The following is a 13,589-nucleotide window of genomic DNA, read 5'->3' as shown; positions in this document are numbered from 1 at the left end:
ATATCGCGCTGCCATGTTGAATGGGTGCTACCAATTAAAAAGAACAGCCACCCCTGCTAGCCTCGGCCAGGAGGGCCTGAGGCTGGTGGCGATAGCGGGCACCCATCTGGGTGTTCTGCCGCTTGGCCAGGAGGGCCGGGCCCCTGAGGCACCACCGCATGCTAGTCTTGGGTCTGCTACTGATCAGGAGGATCGGGTAGCAGACTCGGGCGCCCGTGCTAGCTCTGGCCAGGAGGGCCAGGGGCTGGCGCTGATGGAAACCACCCGTCCGGGTATCTCTGCTGGCCAGGAGGGCCAGGGGGTGATGCGGCTGGCTGATCATCTCTGTTACAATGCAGCCCAAGAGGGTCAGGGTGTCCTGCTCATGGGTGAGACCAGCCAGGCAACTACTAATGATCAACATGATCAAATCTTGTTTAAACCAGGGGTGCTGGAGGCCTTATCAGGAGCAGTGGCTGCAAGGCTTGCTGCTGCAAGTGCTAATACTGGTGATGTGTTTAACTTTAGTGCTAAGAAGCCTATCCAGGTTAAGCCACAGAGAAAGGGGAAAAAGGAAAAAAAGGAAGGAGGAATTGAGAGGGCTGAGGACGCGCGTAGTAAACTTTTAGAAAAAAAAAAAAAAACCCATTTGAAGTCCCACCAACAGGCAGTGACGTAGAGTTCTCTTTTGAAAAAACCATGGATAGTTATGAGCGTGTGTTGTATGGTGATATGTGATATGTACGCTTCCTCTAAGAGAGTGTGTACGGGTAGGGTGGAAACAGTAACGGATGGAGATGGGGTCACTACACATGTAACAAAGGAGACAGAGGGGAAAGAAGAGGCATATGTGCAGCAGAGGAGAGAATCGGTTGGAGATGATGGCGCATCGGCGGCCTCCGAGGAGGAGGTCCGCTGGGCCAAATGAAAATCATAGGTTGGAACTGCCGTGGTATGCTCTCCCCACAAGGGCGAACCAAGGCAGACTTAATTTTTCTTTCGGAGTCTCATTTGAATAAATGTAAAGCCGATGAGCTATGTCGTGTTTTAGATTTTTATTCGATGTTTGTAGTGGAGAGTGATGGTCGAGCCGGTGGCCTTGTTATGTTTTACCACAAAATGAATAAAGTTGTTTTAAACTATGTGTCGGCTAATTTTATAGATGTTCTGTTTATGAATGACAATGTTGTACAATGGCATTTTACGGGGTTTTATGGTCATCCGAATTGGAGGGATCGTAATTTGTCGTGGGCGGATATTCGTAATTTGCATAATAATGGGGATCACCCTTGGGTGGTTTTGGGAGATTTTAACGAAATTCTACTGTCTTCCGAAAAGGAGGGAGGCAATGCGAGACCTAACGCAATGATGAGGGAATTTCGTAATTGTTTGGGAGAGTGCGGGCTGGAAGATATGGGATGTATTGGGGACCCTTTCACTTGGAGGAGGGGCAATGTTAGGGAGAGGCTTGACCGTGCGGTTTGTAATGTGGAATGGGCAAACAAATTCCCTAGGTCGGCAGTAATAAATGAAGAACATGTACATTCCGATCATCGCCCTATCATTCTGGATACAAAATACTTTGATGGCAATATTTTTAACCACCCAGAAAGCCGACAAAAGCAATTTGAAGCCCGATGGCTCAAAGAAGAACTCGTTGAAGAAATTGTACGTACAGCATGGGAAAAAGCAAAATTACGGGGTATTGGGCCCTCTCTCGCTGAGCGTACACGGGCGGTGAATGCGGATTTACATATTTGGGGTCGGGATATTCTCAGAGGACCCAAAAAAGAATTAATAAATTAAAAAAAGAATTAGAAAAGCTACGAAGGGGTCCTATGAACGGGGAGTCCCAAGCGCGACAAAAGGAGATTGTGGTCCTAATTGAAAACCTTTTGGAGCAAGAGGAGATTTATTGGCTACAAACGGGTCGTGCAAACTGACTATTGCATGGTGATCGTAACACTTCTTTTTTCCATAATGCGGCAACGGCTAGGAAAAAGGAAATCGGATTAAAACGGTGTTTGGGTGCAAGATACGGAGATGAAGAGCCATATTTTGGGGTATTTTTCTAATCTTTTTACATCAAAAGTTGCGCAACCGAATCCGGATGTTTTATCTCTTGTCAGAAGAAAAGTGACAGATGAGATGAATAATGCTCTCCTCGCCCCTTATACGGCAGAGGAGGTTCGGAAGGCGCTATCTGATATTGGAGATTTAAAAGCGCCGGGCCCGGATGGACTACTCGCCATTTTTTATAAAAGATTTTGGTCTATGTTAGGGGATGATCTGACCGAAGAGGTACTCCAGGCATTGAATACTGGTACTATACCTGATGGGTGGAATAATACTGCAATTGTAATGATCCCAGAGGTGGATTCTCCAGAAAAGGTAACTCAACTTAGACCGATCAGTTTGTGCAACGTGGTGTATAAGGTTATTTCAAAAATGATTGCGGCTCGCTTGAAGATAATCCTTTCAGATATTATCAGTACGACTAAGAGTGCATTTGTACCTGGTAGAATGATTACAGATAATATTTTAGTGGCCTACGAGTGTTTTCATACCATAAAGAAAAAAAGGAGTGGTAAAGAGGGTATGTGTGCCATCAAACTGGATATGCATAAAGCGTATGACCGAGTAGAGTGGTCTTTCTGAAGCAACTAATGTTGAAATTGGGTTTCCAAAAGAAGTGGGTAGATTTAGTTATGCAATGTGTATCCTCTGTGGAGTACCGGGTTCGTTTTAACAATGAAGAGACTAAGAGTTTTAAACCTACTAGAGGTCTGAGGCAGGGAGACCCCCTCTCCCCATATTTATTCTTGTTATGCATGGAGGGGTTGACTGCCCTACTAGCTAATGCAGAGGAGAATGGTAATATTTCTGGAGTTAAGGTTTGTAGAGATGCCCCATCGGTTTCAAACCTTTTATTCGCCGATGATTCTTTGATCCTTATGAAAGCAAATGCTATGAATGCGGAGGCGCTGAAATCAGTTTTGGACGCTTATTGTGCTACCTCGGGGCAATTGGTGAGCGTTGAAAAGTCTAGTATTTTCTTTAGCCCCAATACAAAAGTGGAAAATAGAGCGGAAATTTGCACTACCCTGAATGTTATGAACGAAGCCCTCAATGATAAATATTTGGGTTTGCCTGCAAATGTGGGTATGCATAAAAGTGATTGTTTTCCATTCCTATTTGACCGTATTATTAAAAAAATTAGTGAATGGAAAGAGAAATTGTTATCCGCTGGAGGGAAGGAAATCCTACTTAAATCGGTTGTACAAGCTATCCCAACTTATGTCATGTCCGTCTTTAAAATTCCTAAAAAAAATTGCAAAGGAATCATTGACGCGATGTCGCAATTTTGGTGGGGTGATGAGGACAACCAGAAAAGGATGCATTGGATGACGTGGTGGAAGATGTGTGTCCCAAAAGACCAAGGCGGAATGGGATTCCGAGATATACATTGTTTCAATTTGGCTTTGCTAGCCAAGCAAGTGTGGCGTTTGCTTGATAATCCAGAATCTTTATGTGCCACAATCTTGAGAGATAAATATTTCCCGAATGGCGATTTGATGAATGCAAATCTAAAGAAGGGTTCTTCTTTTACCTGGCAAAGCATTATGGCGGGGATTAATTCTCTAAGGAATGGTTATATCTGGCGAGTTGGAAATGGACAAAATATTGATATCTGGGAAGATGCTTGGATCCCGAATTGTGCAAATAGGAAAATAATTACTCCTAGAGGGGGGCAACTTCTGTCAAAGGTATCTGACCTTATTGATCCAATCACGAGTTATTGGGATGAAGACTTGGTGAGACAAACTTTGTGCCAATTGACACTGAAAGGGTGCTCGCGATTCCCCTTCCGATGCATGACATGAGCGACTTCATTGCTTGGAGCTACACAAAAAATGGTTTGTTTACTGTTCGATCAGCATATTGGGAGGAATGGAACCAACAACATGGGAGGAGATTGCAACATACAAATGGGATGGGTAGAGTCAATGCTAATCCTATTTGGAGCAAGATATGGAAGCTATCTTGTCCGTCAAAGGTAAAAAAATTCATCTGGCGTACATTGCATGGTACCCTCCCATGTCGGGTTACGCTTGCCAATAGACACATGAAAGTCTCGCCCATATGCCCATCATGTTCTAATGGGCCAGAAGACACAAAACACGTCATGTTTCTATGTCAGAAGGCGAAACAGGTCTGGGCTAAGTTAGGTTTGCATTAAGTGATCAATACAGCTTCTGCTATCGACCGGGCGGGAGAGGCAGTTCTTGAACTTTTACTACTTATGCGAGATCAAGAAATAACTGAACTGGGCATCCAGAACGCACGTGAATTGATCGCAACAACAACTTGGTATTTATGGTGGGACAGACGCAGACTAGTTCATGAAGGAAAGTCTCAAGATGCATATCAAACTTCGATGGCGGCTCGTGCTATAATGGCAAACTATGTCAAAAGCAAACTCCCCTAAGGCTTAGTAAAACAGGGGGTGGCTTAGACCTCCTATGGGTTTTGTGAAGCTAAATGTTGATGCTTCTTTTGACCATGATCTGCTTAGAGGAACGGCAGGGGCAGTCCTCAGAGATAACAAAGGAAGGTTCATTGTAGGCGAAAGCTGGAGGATCGACTGGTGTGCTGATGTACTAACCGCAGAAGCAATGGCGCTAAGGTTTGGCCTTATCCTTGTACAGAAGGCGGGGTGTAATCGCCTTATTGTCAACTCGGATAATTTGGAAGTGATTGACACAATAAAAAATGGAGGACAATCGGCGGGAGTGGCGGCCGCAGTGTTTGATGATTGCTATTTTATGTCTTGTGAATTTACTGTTACGAGGTTTGAACATTGTAATAGGAAAGCAAATAAGGTTGCTCATGAAATTGCTAGGCTAGCGAAATTTTCTGCAACTAGGAATTGGTTTGAGAGCCTATAGATGACATTGTATCTTTCCTTACTGACGATGTAACTGTTATATCTAATGAATAAAGCTTGATGTTTTATTTCAAAAAAAAAACTGTGACCGCTCTTCCAGGTCGATCGTGATCTCCTATTTGAGCCCCCATGCATGTAAAACCCTAGAATCGCATTGCTAATCTTCTCTTTGCCTCCAAAGTCCAAACGACCAAACCAATTCATCAACATGTCTACTTTCCCACCACCATCATTTGACGATTTTGACAAAGAAGCCTCCAGCACCTTATACTCCTTCCTCGCCGTCTTCGTCGGTGCGCTCTCAACAAATCTAGCTAACGCCACTATCATCAGGAATAAGAATTCAAGATGATATAAGTTTAACGCCGAATTTTGCGTGTCATTGATGCAGTTATCGCGGTGCTGAGCATCTTGGGATCCGTCACCATAGCCTGCTTCGTGTACAGGTGCGTCAGAAAGAGCGGCCTCCCCGCCATCAACATCAACACGACCAGTGGCGGAGCTTGACAAGAATGTGTAGGGGGGCCAAAAAAAAAATTAACCACTGCAATAAACTAGAACTCGTAGCCTTCAGACAAAATTGTATTCATATTACCTGTATTGGTTGCAAAGTGCATACATACATACTTCAAAAAACAACTAACTAGCACAGTTGAGCTTTCGAACCTCAGTGAGAACACACCATGGGGTACTACAGATCAGCTTTTCGGTCTCTTTTTTAGTCCCAATTCAAGTAACTAGATGAACAAATATGTGCCGCCAACGGCAAGACAAATCCTTTAACGAGACCAAGTCAATAAGACCACTAATCAAACTCATACAAGGAACCAAAATAACTGGACAAGGAGTGGCCGACCGGCCGGCCGTTCATGCAGATGCAGGCAAGAACATGGGTGGCAACGGATTAGTGGTGAAGACACAGCTCGAGCGCGCCCTTGTTTCTCACTATCCCTGGCTGAGCGCGCCGCCCAGAGGTGGAGCTCTTCGAGAGTGAGCGTCGAACTAGTGTGGCATCAGTCGTGCCGAATGAGATGGAGCTGCCAAGCGCCTGAGTAGCAATGGTTGGGGAGCAGACGAGCTATGCATGTGTGAAGCTGATGGGTATGCATGCATCAGAACATGGGACTGAGGCAGACTGCAGGGGCCACTAGTAGTAAATAAAAAATGAATCTACTTTGGGCTGGGGGGCCATGGCCCCCTCAGGTTTGTACATAGCTCCGCCATTGAACACGACCCCCGTCCCTGCAGCGGCTTTGCCACGGAGCATGGCGCTCTACGCGGTGGTGCCAGACTCCCAGATACGGGACGCAACCGTGGAGAGGTTCCTCAAGGAGATCGCCGGGGAGAAGCCCATCCGGTTCACCCCGCAGCAGCTCTCGGGCTTCACAAATAACTATTCCACCCGGCTCGGCGCCGTCTACAAGGGAATGCTGCCCAACGGCCTCGCAGTCGCCGTGAAGCGCCTCCACCCGGGCCAAGACGACAGGACCTCGCAGGAGCAGTTCATGGCGGAGGTGGGCACCATCGGGAGGACGCACCACATCAACCTGGTCAGGCTCGGCTGCTGCTACGACGCCGACGTGCGCACGCTAAGAGATGAGATTTAGGACCATGGCTCATCCGAACCTACGCTCGCCACCATCCGATCTAATACAACTTTCGTGTGGATCCGAGCCCTGTCAGTATTCAAATTTATTTGATTTTGAATTGTTTGACTTAATCCATCTCTCGAGGGGCTACTCATAGGCCTGGGAAGGCTCCTATTTTTTTAATCTAGTGAGCTGGCACACTTACCAATGTATTGTAATAGAGGAGCCCAACTGCCCAAGCCGTAGAACTTTTAAAAATATATTATTCCATTCATGCATGTATAGTAAAATGGAGATAAACCATGATGCATTAAAATAATTCAAAAATTCGTAGCAACACACAAAAGTCATCCAAAGATTTGTGCATGCAGATTTGAATGTTATGTACCCTTGCAAAACGAAGCAGCCGTTTGTTAGAGAAAGCTGCGTGTTTGTTAGAGAAGCAGCCGAGCTGGTCAGTTGGTGCCTGTTTGTTGGTGCATGGTGCCTTGGACTAGAAACTTCAGATGTTTGTCCTGTTTGTGGTACTGAACCGGAGGATAGTTTCCATGCACTATGCCGATGTCCACTAGCAGTCCAGCTCTGGGACTGTATGAGGGAAGTGTGGCGCTTGCCGAATCTTAAGGAAGTAATTAACACTGGTGTAGAATGGCTACTGGATGTCTTGTATCCATTGGGAGATATTCAACGAACCATGTTGTTTACCTTTTGGAGAATTTGGCATAACCGTAATGAGGTGACACACAACAAGACCCCACCACCGATGGATACATCTAGACGTTTTTTGCAGTTACATGGACTCCTTGATCGCAATGGCCCAAGACTATAGTTGTGATCCCGTGAAAGGTAAAGTTGTATTATCTTATGCTCCAGTTGTGAAATGTACGTATGAAATATCAGATGGTACACATCCTACAAAGTAGTCTCCTCCACCCGTTGGTTGGGTCAAACTTAATACGGACGGAGGACGGTAAAGCTGGAGCTGGTATGGTGCTTCGTGATGATCGCGGCAATATCATCTATTCATCCTGCAGGGAACTCTTCTCATGTCGAGATGCCTTAGAAGCAGAAATAAGTGCATGCATGGAGGGTTTATCTCTAGCCATTCAGTGTTCGGATCTCCCAATTTGCATTGAGATGGATTCGATACTAGCGGTGAACATGTTGAATGACAGTGGCGTGAACAGGTCTGTTTATGCGGCGCTGGTGCAGGAGATCATGCATTTGAAGTCTCTTCGTGTGACTCATATTACTCATATCAATCGTGGTCAAAACTATGTAAGTGATTTCCTAGCTAAATTTGCTAGAACTCGTAGTAGAACTGTAGTTTGGTTGGCCTCTGGCCTCCAAGAAGTCATTCAGTTATGTAAGAAGGATTGTACGATGATGCTTGAGTAATATAAGTTTTTACCCGCAAAAAAAGCATGTGCCAAACTCTAAGCCAAGCTATAGCATGCAGGGACTACTACTATGTATTAATGAAAAACTATCGTTTGGGCTGGGAGGGAGGGGGGCAACGGCCCCCTCTGGCCCTAACGTAGCTTCGCGGATGGCGGCGAGCTAATGGAAGTCGTGGAGGGCTGTGACGAGCAAGACAAGAAGACGGTGCATAGAATATGCGAGGTGGCGTTCTGGTGCGTGCAGCAGCAGCCGGAGGCGAGGCCACCGATGGGTGTGGTGGTGAAGATGCTTGAGGGCGAGAAGGACATTGCTCCGCCGGCGAACCCGTTCCAGCATCTCATGGCAGCGCAGGCGGCGGCAAATCGGTGGACCACGGTGACGAGCTCCGTGAACACGGCGTCGACTCCCGCAAATGGTGTTTCTCGTGGTAGCAACGAGATTGTTTAAGCGGTGATACTTTTTTTTTGAGGATTTTAAGCTGTGATACTTGACTCGTAAGCCCAAGGACATTCACTATACAAATGCTCGTATGCTCGTGCGATTGCCATGCATGGAACAATACACATAGAACATCAAGCATTGATTAAATGTTACAATCTTGCTAAGTCTCAGTCGACTTAGACTTCGTTAAGTCTCAGTCGATACTATATCCGTGAGATCTTATATTAAGATCCGTGCAAACAAAATAGTTTTTTCTTTCTCTCTTACATGTTATGTCACATGACTAAGATTTGATTAAATCGCAGTCGACTGAGACCAAGCCACACCCTAAATGTTATAGAGGAATTTTCTCACAAAAAGAAAAACGTTATGGAGGATTTCCTCTGTGCGCTCTCATTTTTTATTTTTATTTTTTGATAAAAGAAGGGCTCCCCCTTTCGATTTTCATTAACAAAACCAAAGCAGTTCAAACTACTACAGTATCCAGCGAACCCTCGACCAAACCTAGCTACTGAAGCATGATAATCATGAGCTCCTGTTTATTTTACCATATGTTACCCCTCTCTTCTATGTCTCCCTACCCAGCCATGTCTTTGCGCCACCCGCAATGATTTCCGGTCACCCCGAGAACTCGCACTACCCAAGCCGATGCGGCCTAGTACACGTTTGCTTTTCTCTAGTGTCGCACTTTTTTTTTGCGGAAAATAGTGGGTATTTATTCCTTTGAAATAGTGTTACAGTCCGCTAATACAAAACTCTCCACATTGTCGGGAACATGGTACAACCAACACGCGGTTCTACCTCCAGTTCTCCCTACATTAGCAAGACTAGTAGCAACTCTATTTTGATTTGGACTAATTTTCAGCGGAACATACCCACGCAACTCCAGGAGCTTCTTTATCTCTATCATCAAATGTCCATAGGCAGAGCGATTAAGTGAATCATCTGTCAGGGCAGCAATGGCGACCGACGATTCTGAATGAATAACAACGGGATGATCAGATCGCTCCATACTCAGAGAGAGACCTTCCAAGACTGCACTTATCTCAGCTTCAAGGACGTCTGTGCACTGGAATAAGTATCTATATGCTGAGAATATAACTGAACCGTCTGTATTCCTCAAGACCATGCCTGCACTAGCCTCTCCGGTGTCCTTGACGAAGTTGCCGGCGACCGACAACGCTACCCAACCTTGAGGAGGATTGGGCCATGGTTTGTATATAACCGGGTTTGGTTCGCGAGGCACCGGAGGAACGAACAAAGGGGCCTTGCCCTTGAAGATTTCTTGGACACTCTTCTTATTCGCTTGATCAAATGATGACAGATAACTGGCGAGGTACAGCCGGGACACTTGCATAGGCGGGATCTCCTTTCCATGTACTATATCATTTCGCAAGCTCCATATTCTCCATAGCAACATGATGATCATCGTCCTCAAGACAGTAACTCGATTTCCATAGGTAGATTTTTTCTAGATCAATTTCCATAGGTAGATTATAAGTAGTGCTTAGTTGCTACCATGATTTTTCTGACACTTGGGCCAGCTTCAAGTGACGGTTTACCCGCGCCCGTCGAGTCGCGGGAGATAATCTCGTTGCATGAATGAATCCCGCGATTGGTCGTCTGGCAAAACGCGCAGCAGAATCATGAACGCGATCATAGGTACTACACACATATACTGAATGATTCTTCTGCACGCTCGCTCATTGGCTCACTGCGACCACTGATCTAATCAGCCTTGAGTTGGGCTGATCGAGTTACATACATGCCAGAAAAAAGGATCTAAAATTCCAATCTTGTAATCAAGATGCAACTAACCAAACGAGCTGCAAATAAGCAACAATGCTCTTATCTACTACGAAGCTGCCAAACAGCAAAGAAAAGAGGTCAGCAATCACCTTCTGCATATTTATAAAGTCCATACAACTAATTCGACCTGGCAGGATCTTCACAGCATAGACCCTTGATGAAGACGAAGGAGGCTCACACGGTGTTTACGGTGTCGGCGAGCGACCGCAGTATGCATCCTAAGCCTGCTCTCTCCGTCAGTTTCTCATGGATTTTGAGGCACTGGTCGCACGTCGGCCGGTCACCAGTGGACAGACCTCTGTACAGGTACCTGCATTGGATTGCAACAGATGTTTACAGACAGTATATGCAGATTGAATGGGCAACAATATTACAGATGCTTAAATAAAGCGAAACCCCTGAGGAAAAATATTATATTGCCAAGTAGTTGAACTACACAAACCTGAGAATGGTGCCACAAATTCTACCAGACATGAGAAATTCAAGCGAAAGACTATATACCAGTATCATGTACAAACAATGATGGTTCAGCTTGCACACTGAGGTGAAAACAGTCAACAGAATTGATTGCCTAAAATCTGTTTTAGAGAGAAGATTCAGAGAATCCTTTTTTGATCTTCTTCAAAATCGTACCTAAAACTGATTACCTATATTTTGCTCCATTGCTTCTACATCTATTTGAACTGTGCAAATACACTCCAAGTAAACTCTACAACGCATCCAACAACGATTCAGACATTTTCCGTCATGCACCACACATTTGAAAACATAATGGCCAACATCTCGTCCAAGCACTGAACCACCGTGCTCATCATGGATTTGCACCCAGACAAATGTAGTTTCATTTATTGCATGAGCTATCAATGGTCTGTGTGGTATGGTTGTCATGAAATGCTAAGTGAGCTAATACTTGTGGCAGTAATTGACAGTTCGACACTAACTTCATCTAACAGTCATGAAACAGAAAAACTCTATGTTTCAGTGACACATTTTGGAATGCAAAACACAAATGGCACATGAAAAAACAGAAGTCGTGAAAAGAATATGCGAGGAAATGGCTGCGGCAATACTGTGACAAAGTCCAGGAAGACTAAACAAGTAAAATGTTGTGCTGTTACTGCTTACTTGGTGGCTGAACTAGGAACTAATGATCAACACCACCCAATTCCAAACAACAGACCTATACTGTGGCTCACAGCTTTAATCTGGTTCAACTACAGTAGTTGGATCTTGGCAGCAAGAAAGGGAATTAGGAAAGAAAAGGGGATGAGTCTCACTTCATGAGGATGTCATAGTACTCAGTATCCAGTGAGTTGAACATGCCATCGATGTCCCTGATCGCCATCATTGCGCGGTGCACCACGATCCAGTTTGCCGACTGCGACAAGATGAAGATACCAGTATATTTATTTAGTTTTAAGACATTCCATACAAGACATGGGACAAGGAAGGACTGCCCACAGAAAACCGAACCTTGCATCGCTCGTCACGGGTCTTGAGGGGCGACCCCTCGAGCGCCGTCTTCAGGGCCTCCACCGGCTTCGACCTGCCCGTGCCGCACATTATAATCAGGAAGCAGCAGAGGAATCGGGAGGGGAGAGAGAGCGATAGGGGGCTTACTGCTTGAGGAGGGTCTCGATCTTGCGGGACTTCTGCTCGATGCGGCTGATGAGGGCCTCCAGGTTCTCGTCCGTATCGAGGTACGCCGCCGAAGACATCTCGCCGGCCACCAGGAGGGCGAGGCAGTGTTGGGTTTTCTGATTGGACCTGTAGGTAGGAGTCGACTTGTGTGTGAGTGTTATGTTATCGGTGTTTGTCAAGAATGGAATTTTGCCTATTCTATTTTAGCTCAACAGCAAAGTGCAAAGTACAGTTAGCGCAGCACACTGTGGCTGGTGGCACTGCACAAATCAAAATTCACGTCCACAAAGATGGAGAGGAAACAACATGAAAATCGCGTAAAGATGAACTTCTCAACAACAACAACAACAACAACTAGTTTCTTTCACAAGCAGTAAAACAAACAAGAAATCACTAGTTTCTTTCAAAGATGAAGGCTAGCAAGAAGCCATCTGAAATCAAGTCTACCGCTCGAGCCGCTGCTCAGATCCTAAATTCATCACACAAGGGCATACAAAAATCCTCCTCCTTACTCCGGGACCATCGGGGCCGACCGGACCTCACCGAACCAACGCTCGCCATGGGAGCCGACCGCGCCGCCCAGCGCCTATACCCCCTGAACGCGCCGCGTCGCCCCGCCCCCGCCATCCCCTCCCATCACCGCCGACCGCCGCTGCCTCGCCCAGCCGTCGCCCAGGCGGCTGGATCCGAAGCGCGGGCACGTGCGGCGGCCGGATCTGGCTCAGCTCGACCCCTGGCGACTGGATCCACTCGTCCCCGGCCGTTTCTCGCTTTTTCTCCGGGAAAAGGGCGACGTACCTCGGCGGCGGCTCGCAGAGGGGAGAGGGGCGCCTTCCTCGGTCTCCAACGCTTCCGGGTTGTGGCGCGAGGGATGATGGCTCGGAGCAAGCTGTTAGAGATTTTCCTTTTCCACCGAATGTTAGAGATTTTTTTTAAGAAGTTTTAGTTCCCAAAAAAATAAAAATAAAATTAGTATCTCTCGGAAAATAATTAAGATTCTTTTTTTACTCTAAATATGATTACTTTATTAATCAAGCATAATGTTCATAGGGATACAATTAAGGTCTGAAGGTTGCAAGGCAAAAAATGATGCCCTACATAAAGACCTAGTGCATGTGTAGCGAGGCTATGTGCCACGAAAGAGCAGATTTGAAACTGCAGGTGGAGAAGAGGCGAGAGATACATTTCGCCCTCAACATAATAATTGAGGTCCTCTAATTGTATTATTCTTTTTGAGAAATTGCTTTGATTGTGCTTTTATGGGGTTGCTCTAATTCTAATCTATACTATTTAAAAAGAATACATGGTTTCTATTTCACCGCTTTTTCGTCCAACCTTCCTTATATATGTTTCACTCTTTTCTTCTCCTTTTTTATTTTTCCTCCCGTCTCTGATTTTCTCCTTAAAATAGAATCAATTGTCTCATGTTTATTAATTGGAAAGTCATTAAATTATTATCAAATACTCACTCCGTTCCTAAATATAAGTCTTTTTAGGCATTTTAAATGGACTACAACATACGGATGTATGTAGACATATTTTAGAGTGTAGATTCGCTCATTTTGCTCCGTATGTAGTCACTTGTTAGAATCTATAGAAAGACTTATATTTGGGATTATCAAATACGAAGTAATTGCTTAACAATAAAATGACAGGTAAATCATGGCTTAGTTTTGTTTTAATTCAAATATCATTTGGTTTAGTTGAACTTTGTTAAATTTTACCCTTTCTAGTTGAAAATATCATCATGTTTACACGAATTTCGCCCATTTTTGTGAAAG

At 45.2% G+C, this 13,589-nt stretch overlaps 2 protein-coding genes across 2 annotated transcripts; one reads left to right on the top strand and one right to left on the bottom strand.

Annotated features, from left to right (window-relative positions):
- The first annotated feature begins 6,117 nt into the window (after nucleotides 1–6,117).
- Nucleotides 6,118–8,364, top strand: LOC120973473 (uncharacterized). The gene is made up of 3 exons (XM_040399133.2): nucleotides 6,118–6,507; nucleotides 7,417–7,794; nucleotides 8,161–8,364. The coding sequence occupies exons 1-3, from the start codon at nucleotides 6,118–6,120 to the stop codon at nucleotides 8,362–8,364; spliced, it is 972 nt and encodes a 323-aa protein (XP_040255067.2).
- Nucleotides 8,365–10,034: 1,670 nt separating this feature from the next.
- LOC109779921 (actin-related protein 2/3 complex subunit 5A) lies at nucleotides 10,035–12,725 on the bottom strand. Its single transcript, XM_020338526.4, has 5 exons — nucleotides 12,607–12,725; nucleotides 11,788–11,934; nucleotides 11,641–11,713; nucleotides 11,445–11,545; nucleotides 10,035–10,477 (listed from the first exon to the last, which is right to left on the bottom strand). The coding sequence occupies exons 2-5, from the start codon at nucleotides 11,883–11,885 to the stop codon at nucleotides 10,342–10,344; spliced, it is 408 nt and encodes a 135-aa protein (XP_020194115.1). The 5' UTR covers nucleotides 11,886–11,934; nucleotides 12,607–12,725; the 3' UTR covers nucleotides 10,035–10,341.
- Between the last annotated feature and the right edge of the window lie 864 nt (nucleotides 12,726–13,589).

The sequence above is a fragment of the Aegilops tauschii genome, chromosome 2 (assembly GCF_002575655.3).
Source record: "Aegilops tauschii subsp. strangulata cultivar AL8/78 chromosome 2, Aet v6.0, whole genome shotgun sequence".
Classification (NCBI taxonomy): domain Eukaryota; kingdom Viridiplantae; phylum Streptophyta; class Magnoliopsida; order Poales; family Poaceae; genus Aegilops; species Aegilops tauschii.
This window is presented reverse-complemented; position numbering and strand designations above follow the sequence as displayed.

What these genes read in the sequence shown, in the direction of transcription:
- LOC109779921 (XM_020338526.4), bottom strand. Translation starts at nt 11,885, where the DNA reads ATGTCTTCGGCGGCGTACCTCGATACGGACGAGAACCTGGAGGCCCTC. An exon ending in CCCGTGACGAGCGATGCAAG is followed by an intron (nt 11,546 to 11,640) that starts GTTCGGTTTTCT and finishes ATCTTGTCGCAG; the next exon opens with TCGGCAAACTGGATCGTGGT. An exon ending in TACTATGACATCCTCATGAA is followed by an intron (nt 10,478 to 11,444) that starts GTGAGACTCATC and finishes AATCCAATGCAG; the next exon opens with GTACCTGTACAGAGGTCTGT.
- LOC120973473 (XM_040399133.2), top strand. Translation starts at nt 6,118, where the DNA reads ATGGCCCCCTCAGGTTTGTACATAGCTCCGCCATTGAACACGACCCCC. An exon ending in GCTGCTGCTACGACGCCGAC is followed by an intron (nt 6,508 to 7,416) that starts GTGCGCACGCTA and finishes ATGAAATATCAG; the next exon opens with ATGGTACACATCCTACAAAG. An exon ending in TCAATCGTGGTCAAAACTAT is followed by an intron (nt 7,795 to 8,160) that starts GTAAGTGATTTC and finishes TGGTGCGTGCAG; the next exon opens with CAGCAGCCGGAGGCGAGGCC.